General features: G+C 31.4%; 2 protein-coding genes and 1 long non-coding RNA gene across 5 annotated transcripts; all 3 read right to left on the reverse strand.

Moving 5' to 3' along the window:
• Nucleotides 1-439: 439 nt before the first annotated feature.
• On the reverse strand, nt 440-5,780 carry Gnpat (dihydroxyacetone phosphate acyltransferase). Its single transcript, XM_088190281.1, has 12 exons — nt 5,599-5,780; nt 3,428-3,625; nt 3,194-3,370; nt 2,998-3,127; nt 2,733-2,936; nt 2,277-2,428; nt 1,647-2,148; nt 1,451-1,588; nt 1,311-1,390; nt 1,083-1,247; nt 842-1,005; nt 440-764 (listed from the first exon to the last, which is right to left on the reverse strand). The coding sequence occupies exons 2-12, from the start codon at nt 3,617-3,619 to the stop codon at nt 623-625; spliced, it is 2,046 nt and encodes a 681-aa protein (XP_088046407.1). The 5' UTR covers nt 3,620-3,625; nt 5,599-5,780; the 3' UTR covers nt 440-622.
• Nucleotides 5,781-6,683: 903 nt separating this feature from the next.
• On the reverse strand, nt 6,684-15,366 carry GluProRS (Glutamyl-prolyl-tRNA synthetase). Its single transcript, XM_088190282.1, has 27 exons — nt 15,256-15,366; nt 14,509-14,850; nt 14,309-14,441; nt 13,997-14,125; nt 13,812-13,938; nt 13,551-13,743; nt 13,307-13,478; nt 13,087-13,245; nt 12,930-13,004; nt 12,708-12,852; nt 11,496-11,749; nt 11,222-11,429; nt 10,961-11,152; nt 10,736-10,897; nt 10,459-10,671; nt 10,193-10,393; nt 9,904-10,134; nt 9,739-9,835; nt 9,563-9,675; nt 9,052-9,492; nt 8,268-8,468; nt 8,086-8,203; nt 7,876-8,015; nt 7,439-7,807; nt 7,214-7,374; nt 6,996-7,139; nt 6,684-6,926 (listed from the first exon to the last, which is right to left on the reverse strand). The coding sequence occupies exons 1-27, from the start codon at nt 15,290-15,292 to the stop codon at nt 6,761-6,763; spliced, it is 4,923 nt and encodes a 1,640-aa protein (XP_088046408.1). The 5' UTR covers nt 15,293-15,366; the 3' UTR covers nt 6,684-6,760.
• A 5,175-nt stretch (nt 15,367-20,541) lies between these two features.
• LOC148233438 (uncharacterized) lies at nt 20,542-22,842 on the reverse strand. 3 transcript variants are annotated; one of them, XR_015810471.1, is made up of 5 exons: nt 22,739-22,835; nt 22,608-22,672; nt 22,468-22,543; nt 22,321-22,400; nt 20,542-22,254 (listed from the first exon to the last, which is right to left on the reverse strand). It is a non-coding gene; the product is annotated as an uncharacterized LOC148233438 (long non-coding RNA). The 3 variants fall into 3 exon arrangements; XR_015810470.1 differs by having other exon boundaries at nt 20,542-22,400; nt 22,739-22,842; XR_015810469.1 differs by having other exon boundaries at nt 20,542-22,400; nt 22,468-22,558; nt 22,739-22,842.
• Between the last annotated feature and the right edge of the window lie 1,772 nt (nt 22,843-24,614).

Raw genomic sequence — 24,614 nt, forward strand, 5'->3', positions numbered from 1 at the left:
GGTTTATGGGAAGAAACTCCAATGATTAAAAAATTCAAAATATAATATTAAGAAACATTGTGAATTATCCGTGATACGATAGACATACATCGTGACCTTGGTGTCGAAGACATCGCCATTGCTATAAAATGTTTTGCTGCTAAATATGAAACAAGGCTCCAACAGCACGTCAACATTGAGGCAGCAATCTCCTCAATATGGACAATTTGAAAAGACAGCTGAAGAGGACTAAACTCTTCGAACTGGTCTAGTTATCATTACTGAAACTCATTTACTATTAGTGATTGTGTAGCGTAGAACAGAAAACTTTTTGACACCAATCGGTGAACATAGTACTTGAAACATAAATTATTAAATATAAATTATTAAGTCTTAATGTACTAAAAAAAAATATTCAATATTATAAATATGATATATTGTAATATTCAATAAAATAAAATTTTATTTTATATTTCCCTACAATATATTTCTATTAAACTGCTCGTTTACATTCTAATACTAATATATAAAACAATTAAATACTAATATATAAAACATTAATACATAAAAATAAATATTTAATATTCACAAGCAATATAAAACACACAACAGAGCAAATGATCAGATAGATTTTTTTGCAAAATTACAATCTCGATAAAACGTTTTGCTGTATTATCGGATTTTGTATGTTAAAACTAAAGTTAATACAGTTTCTCAGTTCTTCGATGCGTTTTGTCGTTGTTAATACTTGATTTTCATTAACATAATATATAATACCGGTTTCTCTGTAACATAAATTTAATATATTATGTACACTAATTGATATAAGGAACATAAGGAAAAACATGCTAAATATACATACTTTCTTTCTTTGGTTACACTATGATCTGCGACAAAACCTTGTACACAATTAGCAATCGCATCCAAAGACAATGAATAAGGATGAGTGTCTGCTTGGTTTAAAAGCTGAGACTCGACCGACTCTTGCACATGTTTCAATAGTAACTTTTCCTCAATCGATTTTTGCTATGGAATAACATAATAAAATACAATAATAATAATTTTACTGTGTAAATATTAAACAATAAGCACGTGTATATTACCTTTGATATGACACATCCTGTTCTATACAGACAGTCCAAAAATGGCCATAAGAACACTTGGAAAAGTTCCTGACAATCTTTATTATTTCCAAGAGTAATGATTTCTTCATCGTTATTTGAGATAACATCGAGCATTTGTAATTTAGATAAACATTTTTGGAATTCCTAAAATATTATAATTAGTATTTATTTTATGCTAAATTAACATATGAGTAAAACATCACTTACATCATAAAGCGTAGGATCATTTAATGGGAATTCATTTTTTAATAATGATCGTACATTTGTGTATTCTTCCCATAGTTTATCTGTAATATTATTAATCGGTGATTATGTTTGAATTAAAAATATTAATTATTAATACATACCTTCTTTTAATTGTGTTTTGTTAATAATTAAATAAATAATGGAAGGAGGTATAACGCAAAACAAAACAGGATTTACATAAAGTTGCAGCATGACGAAAGGTATGACTGAAGACATAGTCTTTTCGCAAAGTTGGTGTCCTATAATTAAAAACCACATTATAAAAAAATCTTTATGATATTATTTTATTTTAATTACCTTTCATTTTCTTTGTAATTTCTTCAGTCACCAAAACTGGTGCAGAATTTACTAATCTTAACTTATTATTTTTATCTACTACTATAAGATTTTTATGAACGTTCAAAGACAATTTGATCTCTTCCTCGACGTTATCTTTGTTATAGTCAAAAGTATTCCCTCCGAATGTTTTAAGAATATCAGAGATCCAGATAACTTTACTGCACAATACGTCAAAACTTAACAAATCGTTATCTTGAAGTGAAGCTGAAACTATTGCAGCGACTAGTTGAAATGTGGTCAATATTGTGATGCTTTGCTGTCTGGAGACTATTTCGTGCGATAGTTTCTGGATCAATTTGTTTTCGGAAGGCGTCAAGTTTTGAATATCTACTGGTTTGATAGAATGCACAACTCGCTTCATCGCTGTTCCAAAATAATCTTTAGCTGACATCGGAGTGCCGACGTTTACGTAGATATTCCCGAAATTTTCATTCAAGATACTGGCGGCTTTAAAAAGGCCCTAAAAAATCACATATATAAATAAGTATGACATGTAATATATTATAATAAGTAATATAAAAACAGCAAACTATCAATTAATCTTAATCTTAAGTTTACTGCTTTAAAAATTAAGACTCAAATACATACAGATGTAGACTCCTTCGGTTTTGGCACTCCCAATAATTCGAAGGCAAACAAACGTTCTTCTAACACACGATCGTAGCTTAAACTTACAGGAATAAATGTTACATCGGGAACTTCACTCAAAAACAATGGCTCTAAAACCATTGACATAAAACCTGCAATATATATAAATAACATATATTTAGGCATTTGAAACATGTGGAAGAAATATTGCTTATGTAAGTAGAAGATTATAAAAATATATAAATTCTAAACACTTACAATCATGGCAGTATTATCAGTTTGATGTCATATAAATTACTCAACTTTATTTATAAACTATAGAAATATTACAATAGCTATTGTTGTCGTGTTCCTTATGATTACTCGTAATTTTCCCTATGGTTACTCGTAATGTGGTATTGTTGTTTTATTGTGTGTACAAGTAAACAATATTACTGTAATAAACTATTACATTACCGTATTTTGGCGACATGCTTTTTCCGCTTCTGCTTCGAGTGCCTTCGATGAAAAAACTTAAAGGAGCGTGATAGTTCGTAACCAGAGTCCTTACGTATTCGCGAAACACGGCACTGTACAACTTATCACTGGTAAAAGTTCTCCGAATATAAAACGCACACGTATCTCTCATTACACGTCCCATTCCAACCATACTATGAAAATCTAAAAAAAATATAATTAATTCATGATTTTAAACATTTTAATAATAATAATAAAACAATACCCATTCCTGTAGCGACTGCAGGTAACTCAATATCAAAATAAAAGCAAAGGTATGTCATTAAAATGAAATCTGCATAGCTTCGGTGAGTCGGTACAAATACGACTGGATTTTGTCCTAATGTACTTTTTACCTGCATACATTAAAATATATTATTAGAATCATGTATATTTTGAATTAAGTGATAGCAAAAAAATACCTCTAAGAATTTCATATCGTTCACCATTATATTGCTCCATAATCTACACAATACTTTGGTGGTAAAAAGACCTAATAAGCGCACGACCATCATTTTTCTGTCCAGGCCTATCTCTTCCAACATGGAATGCACAGTTTTATTGAAGCTCTCTTCGCTTTGATTTAAAACTATAGCAAGCTAAAACATTTTTGTATATAAAAAGTATTCTTATAAAATAAATAGATTGTATTATACCTCTTTCAAGTTCTTCTTTAATCTTTTACTGTTATAAACCATGGCTTTTAATTCAGATGGACTCAAATATTTAGAAACTTTATAAGCCGGTTGCGGATTCCAAACTCTCATCATAAAACTTACGGCATCGTTGTTTGCTTTTCTTAGTTCTAATATGTCTTTGAAGCCTATCAATAAATTGTCCTTAGACATCTTGAACTGCAATAAAAAAAATACTGTTTTATGTTAAACCATAAACATAACAAAACAATAATTGAAAAATGAGTACTAAGTCATTTTTACATTTATTTTTATAAAATGATAAAAACAGTTCACTAGCACATATTTTCAGTTGGACTTTGAAGCAATGTGGTAAAAAAACTGTTAAATATGTAAAATATACAGTTCATAAAAAAGTGTAGCCCAAAACACGTAGTCTTTCTTTAGCAAAAGAAATATTAAAATATAATAAGACATAAACTCAAATACTAAATAAAAATCAGTTGTTTTCATCTTAAAATCCAGGTTTGTTAATAAACTATATAACTTAGATTATTTGAAATGTTGGCTTTAGTGGATCAGCAACACGGTTGTTCCATGATCATTATGTAACACTATATCTTAACTTTTTTAACTGAGTAACATTAATTTATTTAACAGGCTTGTCAGCTTCTTCTCAAGTTATTTAATTTCTCACCGCCAGTTCATGAACTTTGGTACTCGTCTTTTTAACAGTATTTTTCTTGTTAAGGAGTACTGCAGGGATCTAATTTGGGTCCATTGCTGTTTCACCAGTTCATCAGTGACATACATGTTGCCATGAATAATTCAGAATATTCATTATTTGCTTAATACTGTGTTTTATAGTATTTGCACAATCAATATACACTATCATTACTAAAGGACTTAAAGTAGTTGTGCAAGAAGTCAACCGACAAACACTTTTCAGCCTCAACAAGAGTCATGTAATTACATTTTTAGATCTCCTTCTCCGACGAAATTTCTTTATAGTTTGTGTAGGAAAGTTATGGCCAGACTAACGCGAAATGCTTACGTTAAAGTGATTAGTTTGCAGGATCCTTAAATGTCTCCATTGTATGGAATCCTAGTGATTCAAGGTACTCCTTGTTACAAGTAGGTGTCCGGATTGTATCTGTATTTGTATCTTAATATATTTTTTCTAGAAGTGTTGGGATACAAATCATTTCAGCACTTTTTAAAATTACTGAGGGGTGGTGTCGGCAATCTGTCTTTGCTTTCGTCGAGACTATTTAAGGAGTAACATTTAAGTAGGGATGTAGATTAGAATACACATCACCACAGTTTGCAATAAAAGCGCATGTTACTTTAATACTTAATCAGCGAATAACATTTTATACAATCAAATATGGCTTAATTATCTGGAATTCTTGCGATTAAAATAAAAAAAACAGATTATAAATTGTATCCGTATTTGATCATTTTGTTGGAAGATTTTGGTATAATTTATTGTATTCTATACGTAACAATAAAGGCTTAGATGTGGTGTAGGCAATATACTTATGCAGTTAATTTATTATATACCTTCTAGCTATTCTACAAAATTTCTCTTATGTGTACTCCTGGTTTTAACGTGTAGAAGAACACCAAAAATGCCTGATAAAATTAAACTTTTTTGTGTCGGAGTCGGAGTGGAGTAGTGTTGTTGGTAAATATCGGAATCGGAGCCGGAGTCGGAGTGGTGTTTTTTTTTAACGACTCCACAGCCCTGGTTAAACCGCTTTTACAAAGCATTGAAATATTTAAAAATATTTCAATATTTCAGTTATCTTATCAAAAATAAAATAATCTATTTTATAAATGAAAATACATAATATAACATATTCATTTAAATAATTATTCCTACCATAATACGCTCATGTCAGTTAACATGTTCTTGAAATGAAAAATTACGACAATATTAAGTTAATCATAATGTAAAAAATCAATAAGACGCTTGTCCCATTTTCCCGGAACGTCTGGTCACCCCGAATAAAATTTGAGGTTATGTTTAGTTTTTCACTAGTGAAAATATCGAACGACATAAATAAACATCGATAAATTGACGTTTAAATATTGACCGGCGCCAGCGCATAATTAATGAAATATTGCTCAATATTTAAATGAAGTAATTTCGCTTTCGAGTGCGGTTTATTTTTTTATGGCATACTTACGTGAACACGAGTCGAATTATGAATGAGGAAACTTGGAAAGTCCACTAGCCGACCGACTGAACGCAACCGCAAATGCTGGCGTGGTAAATAACGATGAGGAAAAGCAAAATTTGTCTACATTGACATTCGCCTACCTCTCACTCCTACCGCGCACGCGAGCGAGATGGAAGACCGCGCGCATCGGATAGAAAGAGAGGCGAGATAGTTAGGCAAACACAGATTTTCCTCGAAACGTTTTTTTTTTCACTTTTATACAACTTTACGTGTTTGAACAAAGTGTAAAGTACGACCGTGATGTCGAAGAGGTAAAAACCAAAATAATTAAAGGTCACACTGCATAGAGAAGATGTTTCATATCTTTTTACAAAACAATCTTTTTTACTTAACGTCTATTATATAATTATAGGCATATATCAAGTATCAACAATGTATAATGGAAATCTTATCTAAGCCATCGCATCTTTAAAATACAACGCTGATATCTCCATGATTTTGCTAAAATTTATTATTAGTGCAGGTTTCTTTTAGTATATTTTGATAACACAATATTTAATGAAATATAAATCATATCATAGTTGCTTTTTATTAATAAAAAACCCGTGCTTTTAATGACAGTAGAGGTGGAAAATTTTCTACACTTTTTATTATTTATGAGGGATTCTTATAGCATATGTATCAAAATTTCATTAAAAAGTGGATTTAGCGTATTGACCATCCGTAATCGTTGTAACAAAATAGGTCACGAAGGACTTGTTAAAAGTAATCGATTTGTGCCCCTTGGTTTTTCTAAGAAATTACTTTTTTTTTCTCCTCTGCCTAACCAGACTATTACGTATCTGTGCCGATATCGCACTTGCATAAAAACCATGGACAAAAGATAAGGTCGGTGCCTGAATAACAATCTAATAAAACATGTATAAAACAAAAAAGTCGGGTTTCCACCCCGAATCATCGAGATTGATCAGAATACCGAAGACTTCCCTCCAATTCTCAAGGGTAAATATGCCAGTACACAATCAGGATCTTCACACAGAACTATTACTTCACTTTAGACTTTCATTAATAAAATAGCAAACAACAGTATAATAATTTAATATAAATTTATATTTCTCGAAATGAATAATATAATCTTGCATATAGAATCAGTTTATAAAAAATCATCTTAGTAACTTCTTCCAAACAGTGTGAAGTACTTTGTTTTCGAAGTACAAGTCGGATAAATGCATTTCTCTGGCAACTTTTCTTTAGGCTGATCAAAAGGTATACAAAGTGCTTTAGCTCCCATCGCCGGAGCCTTTCCGTCGCCTTGCTCTCCTTCCACCTCAACTCTGAAATAAATAAAATTAGCAATATGTATTATATTACGTTCTAATAATTTTTTCAGCTTTATGACTCACTTGGCACTATCTCTCTTAATGGAATCTTCGCAACTTATATTGCCACAGTAAGGTGCTAGAATTATATTTTTATCATCGAGCACCGCTTTGAACTCTTCCCAATCATACACTTTCTTCAAATGAGAATCACGTTCAACCGTAGCCCTTTAATTAAAATAAAAATATAATAAATTTAAAATCAATATTTATACTAGTACATCTAAAATAATAATTATTACTTGTTCAACATATCACGTTGTATGGTATCGAGTAAAGCGGTAATTGTACTCGTCGCTTCGGATATTTTAATAGACGCCTTGACTCCCGTGTCTCTCCTCACAGCCACAAATTGACCTTGTGCCAAATCCTTCGGACCTAATTCAATCCTGATAGGTACTCCCTAAATACATATACAATAAATAAAAATATACGTTCATTTCATACAATATAATATAATCTACGACCTTCAATTCCCAATGATTGAATTTCCATCCAGGAGAATAATTATCTCTATAATCGCCGTAGACTTCAATATTGGAATCAACCAGCTTCTTCTCCAATTGTACGCAGTTATCCATTAGAGTTTTGCGATCTTCTTCACTGGTCGATACGGTAATTCCGCATGGAACTATAACTACTTGCGTAGCGGCAACTTTAGGCGGAATCACGAGACCTTGGTTGTCTCCATGAACCATCACCATCACGCCTATGGTTCTTGTGGTTATTCCCCACGAGTTTTGATATATGTACGTCTTTTCTTGCGTTTCTGGATCGTCCACTATGATCTCAAACATTTTAGCGAAATTCTGACCGAGATGATGACTGGTAGCTCCCTTTAAAAATAAATAAATGAATTAGATGATCAGGTAAACATCGCAAAGGATTCATCTTCAATACACACCTGTATACCTCGACCGCTAGCTGGAACGAATGCTTCAACAGTCGTCGTATAATCACCACCGGCGAATTTTTCTTTCTCAGTTTTACGACCCTTAATAACAGGTATAGCCAAGTAATCGGTGTACACGCGTGCGTATAAATCTTAATTGAAAGCCAAAGTTAATATCTATTGTTTTACAAATTTTATATCATATAAATGAAAATGCTTTACCCAAAACTTCTAAGACTTCAACGCCTGCTGCTTCCTTAGTTGCAAACGCAGTATGACCTTCTTGCCACAAGAATTCTCTGCTGCGCAAGAATGGTTGTGGATGTTGGAATTCCCATCGCTAAAAATAACCGTATTTTAAATTCAAATAATACAATATTCTTATAATAAAACTAAGTGCTTACCACAACATTGTTCCATTGATTGAGGCGAAGCGGTAAATCTCGGTATGATTGAATCCATTTGGCATACGCTGGATACATTCCGGTTTCAGACGTTGGACGAACTGCAATTGGTTCAGCTAAATCGCTTTCTCCACTTTTAGTGACCCAGGCTACTTCAGGTGCAAAGTCTGCAATGTGTGTCTTTTCACGCTCCAATGCTGCCTAAAAACAATGCCAAATATAGTCATCACAGCAGAGGACTATTGGACAATAATAATGGCTCGCATTTTTCGGGTCAGAATAAATATTAGATGGTCAGAATTTATATTAATTGGTTAGATTTTAAATTCGATTGGTCAGAATTTATTTATTTATTCAATTTTTTCAGCTGGCAATAGTGTTATCGTATATGATTGGTACAACTGCTCGACTGCAATGCCTTAATAAAAATAAAATTAATTAATAAAAATTATAATATAATTATTAATAACGTTTTTTTTAATACTACTTAATTTCATTAAACAATTGTTCAAAAGACAAAGACGCATATATTAGTACCACGATTGGAATGAGATAATAAAATAGGTTAACTTGAAGTTTCCTGCCTAAAATATGTAGCTGTGGCAGCACCTTACTATATTATGACCACGCGTTATTTTTATTTCTGACCATAAATTATTTTTATTGACCATTTAATATATATTCTGACCATGGTGCTAATAAAATTTTGACCGAGATTTGATTTTTATTCTGACCCAAATTTGATTTAAATTCTGACCATTTAATTTTACGCAAATAATAATACCTTTGATACGAATATGGGGAAGTAACAATCTTTGACTCCCATCTTTTTAAATTCAGCACTCAAAAAGTTTCTGATTGCGTCCCAAATGCTAAAAGACCACGGACGCAGGATATAGCAGCCAGATATATCGTAGTAATCAATCATCTCGCCCTTGGTGATCACTTGAGAGTACCAATCTGGCAGATTGGACTCTTTCTTGGCCTCCAAACCGAGTCTAGTTTGCTTCTTTAGAGCGCCTGCAGGAGCTTCGATCTTTGGTGCCGGAGAAGCAGATTTCTCTTTAGGTTTATCCTGTTTTTTGGGTTTTGCTTCTTGCTTTGGCTTTTCTGCCTTATCCTGTTTCTTTTGAGGTTGTTGTGGCGCCGGGACATCTTCACCAGTTAACTGTTTATATTCAGCTTTTAGACTTAATAGCATTTTAACAGCGGCATCTATTTCATCCTGTAAAAAATAATTATTGAGCTCGTTTTTTATACATGTACTTCATTTATTTAAAATAAAATAATATTACCTTAGAAACATTTTTTGATTTCAAATCCCTCACTGTGTTTCCTTGATCGGTAATTTTAATCAGCAACTCCGCTTGTCCTGCCTTTTCAGGTTTAGAAACTGCTTCTACTTTTGCTAAATAATTAATATTAAATAAAGATTTTGAAACTACATAACATATTCTTTTAAATCAATTACTTTTTTCTTGAGTTTCTCCTGAAGGTTTAACATTCACAGTCCATTCTGTTCCTGTTTGATTTTTGTACTCTTTTTTTAGTTCCAGCAATGTTTTTACCTTAACATAAGGACATATTAAATAAAAATATTATATATATATAAGATTAAATATAGTATTAATTTTACTTCTTGTTCTATGGTTTTCTTATCAGCTTTCTCGGCTTTTAATTTTCGAATTTTATCTCCTTGTTGTGCAATGTTCTCAATGATAGAATTGGCATCTTTTGAAGGTGCGCTCGTTTTAGTTTCCGTCACCTGTGGTTTAACAGCCAATTCCGGAGTCCAATCAGAACCAGTTAAATTCTTATAATCGGCTTTCAAAGTCAAAAGTGCTTTTACAGCAGTGTCTACTTCGGCCTAAAAAATAATATAATTAAACTCGTATACATCAACCATTTTTTATGAAATGCATTACCTTTGAAGCTTTCTTTAATTTTAATTCCCGCACAGCGTTGCCTTGATCGGTAATTTTATTCAATAATTCTTCTTTATTTGGCATTACGTTTTCATTAATTGTCTCTACAACTTGTGTTTTTCCTGAAGGTTTAACATCTACTGTCCATTCAGCTCCAGTCTGGTTTTTATATTCGTTTTTAAGTTCAATCAATTTTTTTACCTTTACAAAAAAAAATATAATATAAAATATAAATGTTACTATTTCAATATAGTCATAAAATTTACTTCTTCAATTACGATCTTCTTTTCGGCTTTGTCAGCTTTTAGCTTTCTAATTTTATCTCCTTGTTGCGCAATACTTTCAATGATCGAATCGACATCTTTAGAAGAACCAGTATTTGTTTCAGTGACTGAAACTTGTTTTGTGTCAGTTTCAGGAGTCCAATCGGATCCGGTTAAATCTTTATATTCAGCTTTGAATGCCATTAAAATTTTAACCTACAATATAATATCAGATAAAAACAAATAAAGAAATCTTATTATTAATTATAATAATACATACTTCAGCTTCAATCACTTTCTTATCTTCTTTTTGCTGCTTTAACAACCGTATTTTATTTCCTTGTTCTACTATATCGTTACTAATCGCTTCTTTACTTCTTGAAGAAGTAATTTTTTCTGTTTTTTTAGCACTACCGTTTGACTTCTTATCCGATTTAGTGGCCTAAATAAATTTATTGATGAGTAAATTTGATATATATACATATTATATTTAATAAACATAAACCTGAGGTTGAGATGATTCTTTTGTATGTCCATCGGGGATATGGAATAAAATACATGGTTGAACGCAATTGCTGATTTCAGATTTTGGCGCATAAGCAACGTCTACTTTGAAGAATCCTCTGCGTTGCAGTTGAATTATATCGCCTTTTTTAAGCTTGGCTAAAGACGGATCTCCGTGCATTGCTACTTCAGTCTACATTTAAAAAAATATTATACTAAAATATAATCATGAGCAATTCAATATCAATAATAAGATAAATACCCGCGTATTATGATCGATGAAATTTTTAAAATCTTCATCTTTGCTTAAAATAGCCTTCGATATGATATGATCAAAGAAGACGCAATAAGTCGGAGTGAACCGGGCCTCGGGCGTGTCAGCTAACCACGTGAGCTTCAGCGTCTTTTTGAAGTCTTTATTATCTAAATTAGTCACAGCATCGATTGATTGAATATCACCATTCTTGCATCTAAACAAAACACATAATAAATAGAAATGGTTCAAATATAATCAATCGATAATGTGAGATACTCACTTGTGGATTTTATTGATCATCAAATTGCCCCAGTTGATGAACGTACAATTTTCGCCCACCTTGAGCTGCAAGGCATCAGCTAAATCTATGAATATTCTCGGGCCTGTCCAGACCGTTTTGATTCCGACGTCAGGATTTTTTGGATGACAAGAGACCGTCATTGGCTCATATTTATTTACGTTTTTAACATTTACCATAATCGGAGCTGGTTCGCTATTCAAAGCCGTGTATCTAGGTGCAATTCCATCAATTACCTGTTTTTAAAAAGTCAGTTGTTAATAGTTGGTTTTGATTTGAGACAGCTGTGCTGTGTGTAATACTTTTCATGCCATATTTTTTTTAAATATTATGGTTCAATAAATTTTGTTGATATTTTTGTGCGGCATTTCAAAATTTTGTTATATGTAGGGGGCCACCTATTCATGCCATATTTAAAAAAATATTATGGTTTAATAAATTCAAGCGATTTACAGCCTTAAATTATACTAAATAAGGATTAAGTTTGACGAGGACGTAAACATGGTTTTTAACCCTTTCACCATGGATGACTTCTATAGAAGTCATCAAAAAAAATCGTAAGTACTCATTGGGCACCTAAAGGTGCCATAAACCTTTGAGACTAATAATATAGTTATTCATATAATTTACGGTTGTAAATCACTTGAATTTATTGAACCATAGTATTTTTTAAAATATGGCATGAATAGGTGCCCCCCCCCCCCCTACATATTAACAAATTTTGAAATGACGCGCAAAAATATCAGCCGCGGTGAAAAGGTTAACAGTTCAAAATAAATGGTACTTTTCAAAAGAGGTACCTCTGTGGAGTAGAACAGCACAGGACGCGCAGATGTACAGGATTTTGCTGGGTTTTTTTGTTTATAAAAAAGTGTAATGTTAACAGACTTTTTAATTTTATGTTTTTGTTTTAATTTTGTCGTACGGAATATTTTGAAACCATTAGACTTTGAAACATACTATAAAAAAAATGCAAAATTACGTGAAAAATCATAATTTTTAGATATTCATTAGATGAAGAAGATATTTATCTGAAGAATAATTTGCTAATTGTTTCGAAATTTTTCGACTATTAGTTATTTCTTTATGATTTTTTCATTAGCTGCCCACTCTGTGCGTAATCGACTTCTACAACCCTTACACGGTGTCAAAGTAACACGAATTGTAGATGTCACATGTATGAAAATAAATTACCTTTTTATTGAACGCCCAAATCTTATCCCATTCCATAACTACGACGGATCTAGAAGATCCTTGAGCAATAATAAACTGTTTAAGACCTTCGACGGTCATTCCTCGCCGTAGAATACCACGTACAGTTGGGAATCGTGGATCATCCCTAAAATTATATAATAATTAAATTATCGAATAGCATATTATATATATTTGTAATTCTAAAATTTAGAAAATTCTTACCATCCATCCACATGACCTTGTTGGACGAACCAAGTTAATTTTCTTTTAGATAGTACCGTGTTTGTCATGTTAAGTCTGAAAGCAATAAATATGTATATTGACTGATAAGAAATGCACAATACTCATTATCTATATATTTTGCAAGTAATATACACACCTGCTATACTCCCAAATGTAAGGTTTTCTTAATCCTAATGCGTCAATGAACCAATAGAACTGAGGATCACGATCGTGATACTCCATTGTGCGTAAAACGTGCGTAACATTTTCCAAAGCATCCACGATTGGACAAGCAAAATCGTAGGTTGGATAAACTCTATAAAAAATAATAATATATTCATATATAAAAATTAAAACTATTTTCATTGAGAACTCACTTGTATTTATAGCCAGTTCTTGGATGCTCTTCAAATTTGCATCGGTATATAGTCGGATCTCTCATGCAGCCGTTGAGCGATTGCATGTCGATTTTTGCACGAACGCAACATTTAGCACCTTCTTCGGATCCCAACTTCATTTTATTCCACATCTCCATGTTTTTCTCTACAGCTAAAATTTTATTAAAACTATAATGATTTTTTATATAATGGAAAAATAAAAATTAAAAAGGTTTCATCATACAATTATCTCTATTTACGCTTTCCATTTTTTGATCTCTCTCGCATTTCATTTGCTCGCCAGGGGTGTCATCGACGTATGCTTTACTTTGCTTAATCAATTGTTCGCACATTCCGATCATCGTGTCGAAATATTCAGACGTGTGTGAAAATATATCAGGCTTTATGTCCAGCATTTGGACATCTTCGAGAATGACCTAAAAATACACATTTTTATTGCACAAGTAAAATAAACATTGAGTAATAAATTGCTGCGAAACAATACCTTTTCAAAGTGTGCGTTTTCTTTCTCGGGATTTGTGTCATCGAACCGCATGATGAGTTTGCCTTTAAACATTTGCTGATAATACTGATTGAGTAACGCTGCCTTCGCGTGACCAATATGAAGATAGCTACATGAAAAATATTTTTATTTATACGATAAATAAAATTAATCTAGTAAAAACTAACCCCGAAGCCTCAGGCGGGAACCGAACTATAACTTTTCCCATTTCAGCACCTGGCAATTCAACGAATTTTCCTTCTTGCTGTCTTACACCGGTTTCGGGAGTTTCACGGGGCTCAACTGGTCGCTGCCTCCTAATAAATAACACATTTTATAATATAATCTCCACGGAGAATCTAAATCACTCTGTATATCTCGCCATAGGTTATGATTATTGATTCATAATTATTGACTTGTTTCACGAGCCTCGCAAATAAATCAAAAAGTTATAATGTTTAATAAATTTAGTTATTTTGTTAAAAAATATCAATACTAACTTGGGTGCATATATGCTTGTTTGAAAATGTACATCTGGTGGTATAGAGCTCATCACTTTAGCTACGCACGGTTGAGCAGATATGAGCTTCATCCATCTCGTAATGTTTTTGGGAAATGATGAAATCTTAAAAGCTGTGTTATCAAATGTTATTTTGATAAAAATTGAACAGTATTGTATATTGAAATTATAATAATATACCATGTAACGATCCATAGACTGCTAAATCGGCAAATGTGAGTCTATTTCCCACGAGATACGTAAGGTTGTTCAAAGTTTGCTCCAAATAGTTCAAGACGACAAGTAAATCATCCTGCATGGTAACGCATATAGTCAGCCAGTGATCGGCGACGATTTTGTCCATCGGAGTTTCACCCATGACGTTGATGTGCTTAATAGCACCGGCGAGCATTCGTAAAAGTTCATTTTGGGTTTCGTATTTCTTAGTGAAGTCATCGCCGATGATAATTTTAGACTCGTTGCCCCATACGATCGAGACGGTCAATTTATCATCGTTGAGGAAAGCACATCCCAGTACACCGCCTAAATACAATATATAAATTAGATGTTGCATCATAAACGTAACGCAATACAAATGATGCATATCAAAGAAGAATCTTCTAATTCCATCGCAATAAATACTTTAAAATGTACAACAAACCATTCCTTGAGATACAAATGATAAAAATATGAAATAACTTGCTGCCAACTCATCAAATCGCTGATATGAAATAGTCCATGATAATATTGCATATAAGTGTTCCATGATAAAATAGTATAATATATATGGCATTAAATCGTACTTTTAATTTAACAATTAATATTTTTCTAGTATAAAAATAGTAACAACATAACCTATTTGTGAAGTTTGTTGTGCAAACTATTCAACGTAAACATTAATGGAAAATAATGACATTTCTTGGACGTTGCACAAATTTGCATATTCACCTAAGGGTGCGTTATCCACATCGACGTAAACTTCCATCGTGAGATCGAAGCACACCTCGGCGACGACAGCTCAAAATATCCAACGCCGCAAGAAGGTTGCCAGCCGTTCGTAGTTATTTGGCCATTATAAATAATATGGTGTCCATCAAAGCGAGTGTAACGAAAATGTTACTTTCAATTTCCTCACCTTTTCGCAAATTACATTTTTTATGAAAACAAAAAAATTTCAAACACATTTTAATGATAACAATAAAAACATGACAAGTATGGGACCAAAAAAGCCACATCAGTATTATATTTTTACTTAATAAATAAACGTAAACGATAAATCATTATAAGATACCGAAATACAGCTCGTTTCTAGATGCCACAAGAGCTGGGCCCCATCAATAATGAATTCTTCAAAATGATCAAAATTGAAAAGCTTTAAATATACAATTGTAAGTATGCAATTTGTATTCAATTGATCAGTTATTATGTATGTAAACGCTATAATTAAACGTGAAAACATCAGCGCGGTGCGACGTAAGTGTTGAGTATTCTCGCTGCTAGAGTTAGTAATCTCTGGCTCCCATACTCAGTGCGTGTCTTAGCTTAATCTACGACAGGGCTCAGCAACCTATGACCCGCGGGTCACCAAGTGATCCGTTTGATGATTTGAAGTGACCCATTTCAGTTCTGCAAATATAATATTTTTAACGTGTTACGATGTCACGACTAGACCACGTATATGGTTGTTAGGACCAAAAATATTCACTGACAAAATATTTGAAATTCAAAATATTATTTTGACCCGCAGCCAAAAAAAGTTGCCGAGGCCTGATCTACGAGAACCGAACCGTCGCTATGGTCTATATAATTCCATAATTTTATTGCAGTAATCATAAATACTATTAAACGTTTTCATACTTATTTACGGTGTTTGGCTTTTACATATTTAATTATAGCTAACTTATTAGCCAAATTATAATAAAATTAAAAAAAAATTGTTGTAATTTTTAACACGTTTAATTTCGCGTGCCCATCTTTTGTCAAAGAATTTCGCAAGAGAGAAAGAGATGGTTGAGTATATGGGACGGTAAGTATATCCCCTTTTCTCTTACACGGATTCGCTTGTACAAGTAGTATGTTATATGAAGTTACATGTTAGAATATATAATGTTCGGTGCACGAGGCACGCACTAGCTGCTGCTCCTTCGTCCAAAGTTCACCAATCAGATGTGCCTACGGCATGTCAGTGTTACCAGAGTGCCGGCAAGTTTTGCCCATATATATACATCCATCCCCCGATTTACGCGGTAGATACGTTCTTCGCAAATCCCGCGTAAATAGGCAAGGAACTCATACAAACTCATAAGATAGGTTCCATTATATAAAAACCGCGTAAACGAAAAAAATTGCTTTTACATTAAATTTGAAGATGAACCGCTCGTTATATAAAAAATATTATTAAATTTAATTATATTTTTTAAATTGTAGTAGGTACATGTAATACGTCATGAGTATTTTTAATATAATATTTTTCTTATAAAACAACAAAACATTGTAGCTTTTAAAACTTGGAACAAAACTAAAATGTATTCATCCTCATTTTCACTGCTATTTTATAACATTCTAACTATTTTCTTTATAACTGGTTCAAAATCATCATTAGAAGAACTGGTTAGTTCAAATCCGGTTCAATGATCAGTAACTATATGTATAATACATATTAGCCCCTGACTCCACCTGTTTCTATTATCAGCAGCCACCACTGAAGACAATGTTGTATTTTATCTCAATTTATTATCCGGAAAATGTGTTTCTCGAAGCATTTTTGAATTCTCACTGTATACTCCGCGATACGTTAATAATACAGTATTTATAACACACGTTTAAAAGGGTTTTCCAACGCTTATTAATAAAATAAGTCTGTAAAATATACGGTCTAAAATTAAGCAGCAAAAAATATAAGCGTATGTATCATAAAACAGATTTTCCATGTGGGCGGAGTTCCATTAGAAAATAAAACAAAGTAAAATTAATAAATTATATTTATGAAATAATAAATACCTTATTAAAACATGGTTCTTAATTATTTTTTTATTTATTCTTGATTTTTTTTATTTTCATTCTTAATCATATAAAAAGTTAATAGCAACAATTTTTAATTTTATAATTTTTTTTAGACCAAATTAAAAAAATATTACTATGATAAATAAATATAAACAATTCTATTGTTTTACTGTCATTGTTGAAAATCTCGGTATAAATTTATTTATATTATTGAAATTTGGAAGAATTATTTTATTTTTCTGAAACTGTGGAGTGTTATAAATGTCAGAATATTCAGCAGAAACGTGTTCAAAAGCAAAAGATTGCGAAGATTTGGTAAATAAAGTATTGATGAAGATTCGCCTGCGTGTCCCTTGTATTAAATCTTGTGTGGGATGTTTCGAAACACAGAGATGCTGTCCTAATTTGTGTACAGACTCATGTATGAGCAAAAGATGTACATGCCTAGATAATTCTCAAGCTGCAAAAAACGAACAAGCACCACTTTTAAGCATTAAAGATATTAATAAATTTCGAACGTTAAGTACCGATACCGAAGAATTGAGATGTACAAAGAAACCTTTAAAAAACAAGGGAATCAACTCGCCCCATAAAATCACTATAAAAATAGAAAAGTCAGGCAGTGAAAATAACTTTGATAATAATGAAATTTTAACACAATCATCTGATTCGAGTAGTGAAGGAATAGAATTGAATTATGAAAAATTGCATATAAAAATAAACAATAGACATAAACCTATAACTGCCAAAGATGATATACCAATTAAAGCAGTTGTAGAACGAGAAAAAGAAAAAAAATTATCTAAAAATATCCAAAACAAACTTGATGTTGAAATAGAAAAACTTGATAATAAAAACATTAAGAAAGAGGCTAAAGAAACAGAGAACATTAAACACGTCAAAGAAAATGTGCAAGAAAATCTAACTTTAAATAAAAATTCATTTAAAAATAGTAGTGTTGCAGTCAAAAATCCAGTGCCTGTAGATATAGATATTAAAAAAAATAAAACGCACCCTGAACCTATTAAAGTTGATAATGCGAAAAATAAACATTTAATTAACAATGTAGCTAAAAATAATCTGGATAAAGAACCTGTAAAGAAAAAAACAATCAAAGATAGTCTGAAAAAATATGAGATTGATATGATAACTGAAAAAGAAGAAATCAAATCGTTAGTCGAAATTTACAATGAAAACGAAAATAATGAAACCACTGCAGAGCCAGATAAAGTTAAAAATAAGCGTCTGGTTCACAATAAAACTGAACAGAATGACCGAAAAGAGCATAATCGGGAAAAATATACGGTGAAGAAAAAATCAGTTAAAGGAAGTCAGTATGTAAATGAAAATCAAATGAAATCTGAGAGAGAAGAAAAAAATAATGCTTTGGCTGAAATTTATAATGAATACGATTCAATTGAAAAAGTTAAACCTAAGGAGATCCATAAAAATATTACAAACAAAAATTATAAACCAAGAAGCATCGTTAAGGGAAAATCAAACGTTCCAGCAATTTCAACGTATAATGTTAATGGAAACAATGCTTCGAAACCAGTAGAACATAATAAAAATGAGATTAAAAGTCAACCAGTCAAAATAAAAATCTCTGATGATAATACAGTAAATAAATCGTTACAGGAAAAGGTCAATAATATTCGTCCGAAACAAGATAGAAATAATAACATTACAAAAAATAAATTTATAATAAATAAAATTAAACAAGCTGAAACAATTCCTACATATTATAGAAGTAATCCAAGTTTAGAAAATTTTTCAAGATATAAAAATTTCAATGAATCAAATAAAAAGAAAGACAATAAAAATACTTTACTAACTCAAATGTTTGCCAAAAAGTATGAATCTGATGGCGGTTTATATACGGCGAATTTTGATAAAAAAATGAGAGGGCAATCAAACAGACTAAACGTAATAGATCGTGTTGTAGCTGAAAATATTATTCTGTGCGAAGATAAGCTAACAAAATATCCACTTAGAAATCTTTGCAGTTTAAGAAATTTACGAACTTCATACTGCGTTCCTTGTCAAAAATGTAAGACGTATTGGCATTGTGATTGAAGTAATTTTTTTGTATCTTATGAATAATATAAAATTACAAAATCGATTGTTTTTTTTATTTTATATATAGTTTATTTTTTTTAAATAGTGACTTGATTTTTAAGGATTTGGTAACCTTAAGGGGTGTGACTTCGTAGTCAATAAGATGAGGTAAAATCTAGTTTTGTTAGATTATATTTACATATGTTGTGACAGACGATAAATGGCGAGATGTTTTTTCCAAACAGTGGTGGAGGGATGATGTTAATGAACGATCCTCAGAGTTCCGATTGGTGTGGCAGCGATAGTATATTCCCCAAGCGGTGGTGGAGAAGCTGGCGGCGGGCGGACGGGTGTCTGGTGGTCTCTTGGACTGTCTGCCGGAGTCTGCGAGTGATTACCCTCTTCTCATCGGCGTCCAGGCTCAAGTATCTAGGGCTGCAAAGCTTTCTAACCAATTACAATCATGCAGCGATCATCCAGCCAATATGTATACGCATCATTAGAACAGCGAAATAGGTATACGCCTTTAGAAAGCGACATTTTATTGATGGGCATTGTTCAAGGTCGTATACTGCAATGAAAATCTTGTGGATCCGGTGATTTATTATTTCCGTAACCGTTTCGCAACAAAGAAATATTCATTCAATGCACCGGAGAATCTTTGCGTGTTATTTGTGAGGAAATCCTTTTGGTCGTAACGGAGGCTTTTGTGTGGTCTCATTTTTTACGCTATGTCTTGTTTCCTAGTTTGATTAGATAAAAGTAGAATTATGTACAAAACTTATTTTCGACACAAACTTTCGAGAATACTATTAAAAAAATAGTATTACACTGCTATTTGTACTAAAACGTTTTATTCAACCTTCCCTTTAGTGCGCTTCGGTTATATACACTCAGTGTATATGTAAAAAAGAGGTAGTAGTTTAAAAATAGTAAAGCACAAATATTATTATGAAATATTCATTAAGTGTACAATAATAGTAAAATACGAAATGTTACACTTATTGTAATATTGATAAGTTCTGAAAGTAAATGTATTGATCATCGATTATTCTGTATACATATAACTGTTGCAGAGTACTGATCTTGACGCGTTCATGGCAAAGACCAACGAAACTTGTCATCAACTGGGAGTTTTATATATTTTCTTTAAATGAAATTAAAGTGCACATATGCCATTTATGTAGTATATATCTTTATTTAAAAAAATACAATATTGCTATGACAAAAACAATAATAATTTGACAATGAATATATTAAATAAAAAAGCTAATAGATAATTCTGTGATCTTAGTTGTTCAAATCTATTTTACTAGGTATTCCAACACACATTCTTCGATCTTAACTTTCCACCGGCATCTACTACCTATTATTCATAACTGTTTTTCAATTAAATTCACCTTTGGTTCTACAAAAGCACAATGAGATTCTGTTTGGTACAAACACTGATTTTAAGTTTCAAATGTATTAGTATGATTTTCAATATTTTTCACATTTAAAGTCATAAAAATTAATATGAGTTTTCATATGTTTTGAAAGTGTGTTTTTACATTTGAATGTTTTTCCACATTTTGTACATTGAAAGTCACGAACATTGCTATGAGTTTTCATATGCAATAAAAGTCCGCTATTATATTTAAATGCTTTTCCACATACATCACATATAAAAGTATAATATGATTCTGTTTGGTATAAAAGTTTATTTTTGATTGTAAGTCCATTACAATGATTTTTCATATGCATTTTAATTGAGATTTTATGTTTGAATGCCTTTCCACATTTTTCACATATAAAGTTACGAACATTGCTATGAGATCGCATATGTAGTGAAAGTGATCTTTTACGTATAAATACTTTTTTACATTTTTCACATTTAAAGTCACAGACATCGCTATGAGATTGCAAGTGTAGTGAAAGTGATTTTTTATATTTAAATGCTTTTCCACATGTATCACATATAAAACCGCAATGAGATTTTGTACGGTTTAAAAGTTTAAGTGCGTCGCTATGACGAGCTCGCCTATGATCAGTAAGATACTTCTGACATTTGAATAATTTTCCACATTTATCACATTCAAAAATACAAACATCATGATGAGATTGCATATGTTGTGAAAGTGAATTTTTATATTTATATGCTTTTTCACATATTTGACATACATAGTCACGAACATCATTATGAGTTTGCATATGTTTTGAAAGTGAGATTTTATATTTAAATGTTTTTCCACATTTTTCACATTTTAAGTCACGAACATCGCTATGAATTTTTAAATGATCCGTAATTCTGGTTTTATGTTTAAATTCCTTTCCACACGTGTCACATACAAAAGAACGATGAGATTTAATTTTATTTTTAAATTTATTGCAATTATTTTTTATATGATATGAAAATGAGATTTTATATTTAAATTCTTTTCCACATTGTTTACATTGAAAGTCAAAACTATTTGCATGACTTATCATATGCACTGAAAGTCTGTTTTTAAATTTAAAAGATTTTCCACACGTATCACATACAAAACATTTTGTATGATATAAATGTGGGTTTTTAGTTTTAAGGGCATCGCTATGAGTTTTTATATGTCGAAAAAGGGCAAATTTTGTTTTGAATACTTTTCCACATGTATCACACATAAAACATTTTGTATGGTATAAGCGCTGATTTTTACTTTTACGGGCAATGCTATGAGTTTTCATATGTCGTAAAAGAGCAAATTTTGTTTTGTATACTTTTCTACAAATATCACAATCAAAGGTACTTTCACTTTTAAGTACATTGATATGCTTTTCCATATGCTTTAATAATCGAATTTTATATTTAAATGCTTTTCCACATTTATCACATTCATTTTTATAAGATTTACCATGTAATCTTTCTGTTTTCTAAAAATTAAATTTCATTCGTTATTTAAATAGTACATATCAAAATACATGGAAATCGAATATTACTTCAGGGATGTGAATTTGTTGAGACAAAACATCCCCATCGATAGTATTTGCCTTAAGTATATTTTTAACATCGTGCATTTCTAAAAACATATAATAATTGAAATATATGAAATGTAACAATACGTCGTATTATCAACAATGTCTAACCTATTTCGAACATGTCGTCTAAGTTGCTAATAGATACATCTTCGCCACTATCATATTCGCGTTTTATATATGGAAACTTGAAAAGAAAACACTATTTATATCACATGCGTTAGCAAGTGTTACATATTACGTTCCATTACCTCATTTTTACATTGAATCTTATCAACGGAAACAAATGTTTTTTCGTCATTTTCTACGACAGCTTCTGCAAAGATCAAGTGCAAAGGTTAATTTGCGCCAGAAAAAAAGATAATCATAAAATAGCTTATACCAGTTTTAATAAACTCCATTTTTTCGATAAATGGATGACTTCAACTTGACATTTGACGTCTAAATCTTTCATTACCAATGTTTGATCCAAATACAACGAACTATTGAGCATAGCGGAAAATATAAAAATAATTAAAAATGTTTTAATTTTAATAAGTAGAACGGAAAATCACGAGTACAATATCCAAAAATGAAAACTGCAGATAATATGGTGACCTTTGAGGAGAATTGTCCTCCTTTAACATAAAAATCCGAAAATTACCTTTTATTTTTTAGCTCCCGCGGCAATCTGTCCTCCTTTATCCTTTTCGGACAAACATTTTTGTGATGACCATTTTTAGGTCCCATAGTAATTTGTTCTTGTCGAACAAAAATTTCCGAAATGGTCCTTTGATATTTTTAAAATCTGGTCACCTTAAGTTTATTGATAAAATTGATTTATAATATCATTTAAACATTGATATTTTGTTAAGGAAAATGAGTAAATTTTTATTGGAAAATACACTCTTAAGGGGCCTATTTATTTATTTACAATGAGCAAAACTATGCGGCACCCAGGTAACAATGACGTGAGACGGCAGAGGGTAGCACATTCTTTGATGGACCGTAACGAGATTGTAATGACTAGTGGTGTCTTATCTGTCGATCACTCACATAATCATATATAGAAGTACATGTTTTTAGCATCTATTTTTATAAAATTCAGCAGTTTGACGTTTTGATTAAGCGTTTTTGAGCAAATATAATAACGAATTTTAGCGTTTATTTATAAGTTACAAATTAAAAAGTCCAATTTCAAAATAACTTCTTTATGTATACAATTTATATGTACAATATAGTTTAAATTATTATAAAAGAGAAAAAACAACACAAAATAATTAAAAATGGTGAAAAACACAAACATAGACACAAAAATAAAGTATATTACAATTTATTATAACTCTACATAGAACATGTTTCTATAGATGATCAGTGACAACTAAATTACATTTGCCAAAAAAAAATTCTGCATCTACATTATTTATAAGACATTACATTATAGCAGCATTACTGAACTCTGCGTGTTTTATCTTAGTGGCAAGTAATAACTGAAGACCATCTGGATTCAACTCACCTTTAATATTGGATATTAAATTTTGAAAAAAATGCGAATATCTCTTTAATCATTGAACGCTTGTTATTTTAGAACACGAATTTGTTATTGTATAAATTTATCGTATGTGTTCGATAGTGTACATAAATAATATTATCATATTAATGCAAAATGTTTACGATACATTAGTGTTGTCATATTGTGTCAATAAAATTATTACTTATTAAATGAGTGTGTATTTATTAATATTATATTTTTATAAATAGTGTCTTCATATGGGTTGAACGTAATTGTATTGGCAAATTATCAACTATGCATGCGTGCCAAGAAACCGTATAAAAGACAGTTGTACTGAATGCTTAAAGTAGTATAGTTTTGATTTTTGAAGACGCAGATTAATCGTTAGGTTAAAAGAGAGAAGAGCAGGCGTAAAACCAATAGAAGATTTAGCTAAGCGACCTCTAATGGTTGAGTAGGAGAATTTGTATTCAGCTGTCTCGAGCTCATTTACCTACGACCCTTCTCAAACGATATTATTTTATTGACCTAATGAAAGCCCCCCCCCCTCTCTTAAATTCCGTCCCAGTTTCTTCGTTCTCATTAGCCGGTTCCGAGTCAGAATTGTCCAAATATTTAATAAAAACTTCTGCGTCTGAAATGTTATCGTTCATTTCCTTCGTCTTCGTTCTTATTTGACAGATTCAAGTCCGTATCATCAACATTTTTAACAAAATCTTGTGTCTGTAATGTCATCGTTAATTTCAAATTCGATATCACTATTATA

This window comes from Plectrocnemia conspersa, unplaced genomic scaffold, assembly GCF_051122295.1.
Source record: "Plectrocnemia conspersa isolate PC_06_02 unplaced genomic scaffold, ASM5112229v1 ptg000008l, whole genome shotgun sequence".
In the NCBI taxonomy this organism is placed as follows: Eukaryota; Metazoa; Arthropoda; class Insecta; order Trichoptera; family Polycentropodidae; genus Plectrocnemia; species Plectrocnemia conspersa.

Bases quoted from the DNA above. Each gene is read 5' to 3' on its own strand.
- Gnpat (XM_088190281.1), bottom strand. From the start codon at position 3,619: ATGTCTAAGGACAATTTATTGATAGGCTTCAAAGACATATTAGAACTA. The intron at 2,149-2,276 runs GTATGTATTTGA...GTGATTTTTTAG, and splicing joins AACCGAAGGAGTCTACATCT to GGCCTTTTTAAAGCCGCCAG. The intron at 1,248-1,310 runs GTAAGTGATGTT...ATAATATTTTAG, and splicing joins ATGATCCTACGCTTTATGAT to GAATTCCAAAAATGTTTATC.
- GluProRS (XM_088190282.1), bottom strand. From the start codon at position 15,292: ATGGAAGTTTACGTCGATGTGGATAACGCACCCTTAG. The intron at 14,126-14,308 runs GTTAGTATTGAT...GTTATTTATTAG, and splicing joins ACAAGCATATATGCACCCAA to GAGGCAGCGACCAGTTGAGC. The intron at 11,153-11,221 runs GTATTTATCTTA...TTTTAAATGTAG, and splicing joins TCATCGATCATAATACGCGG to ACTGAAGTAGCAATGCACGG.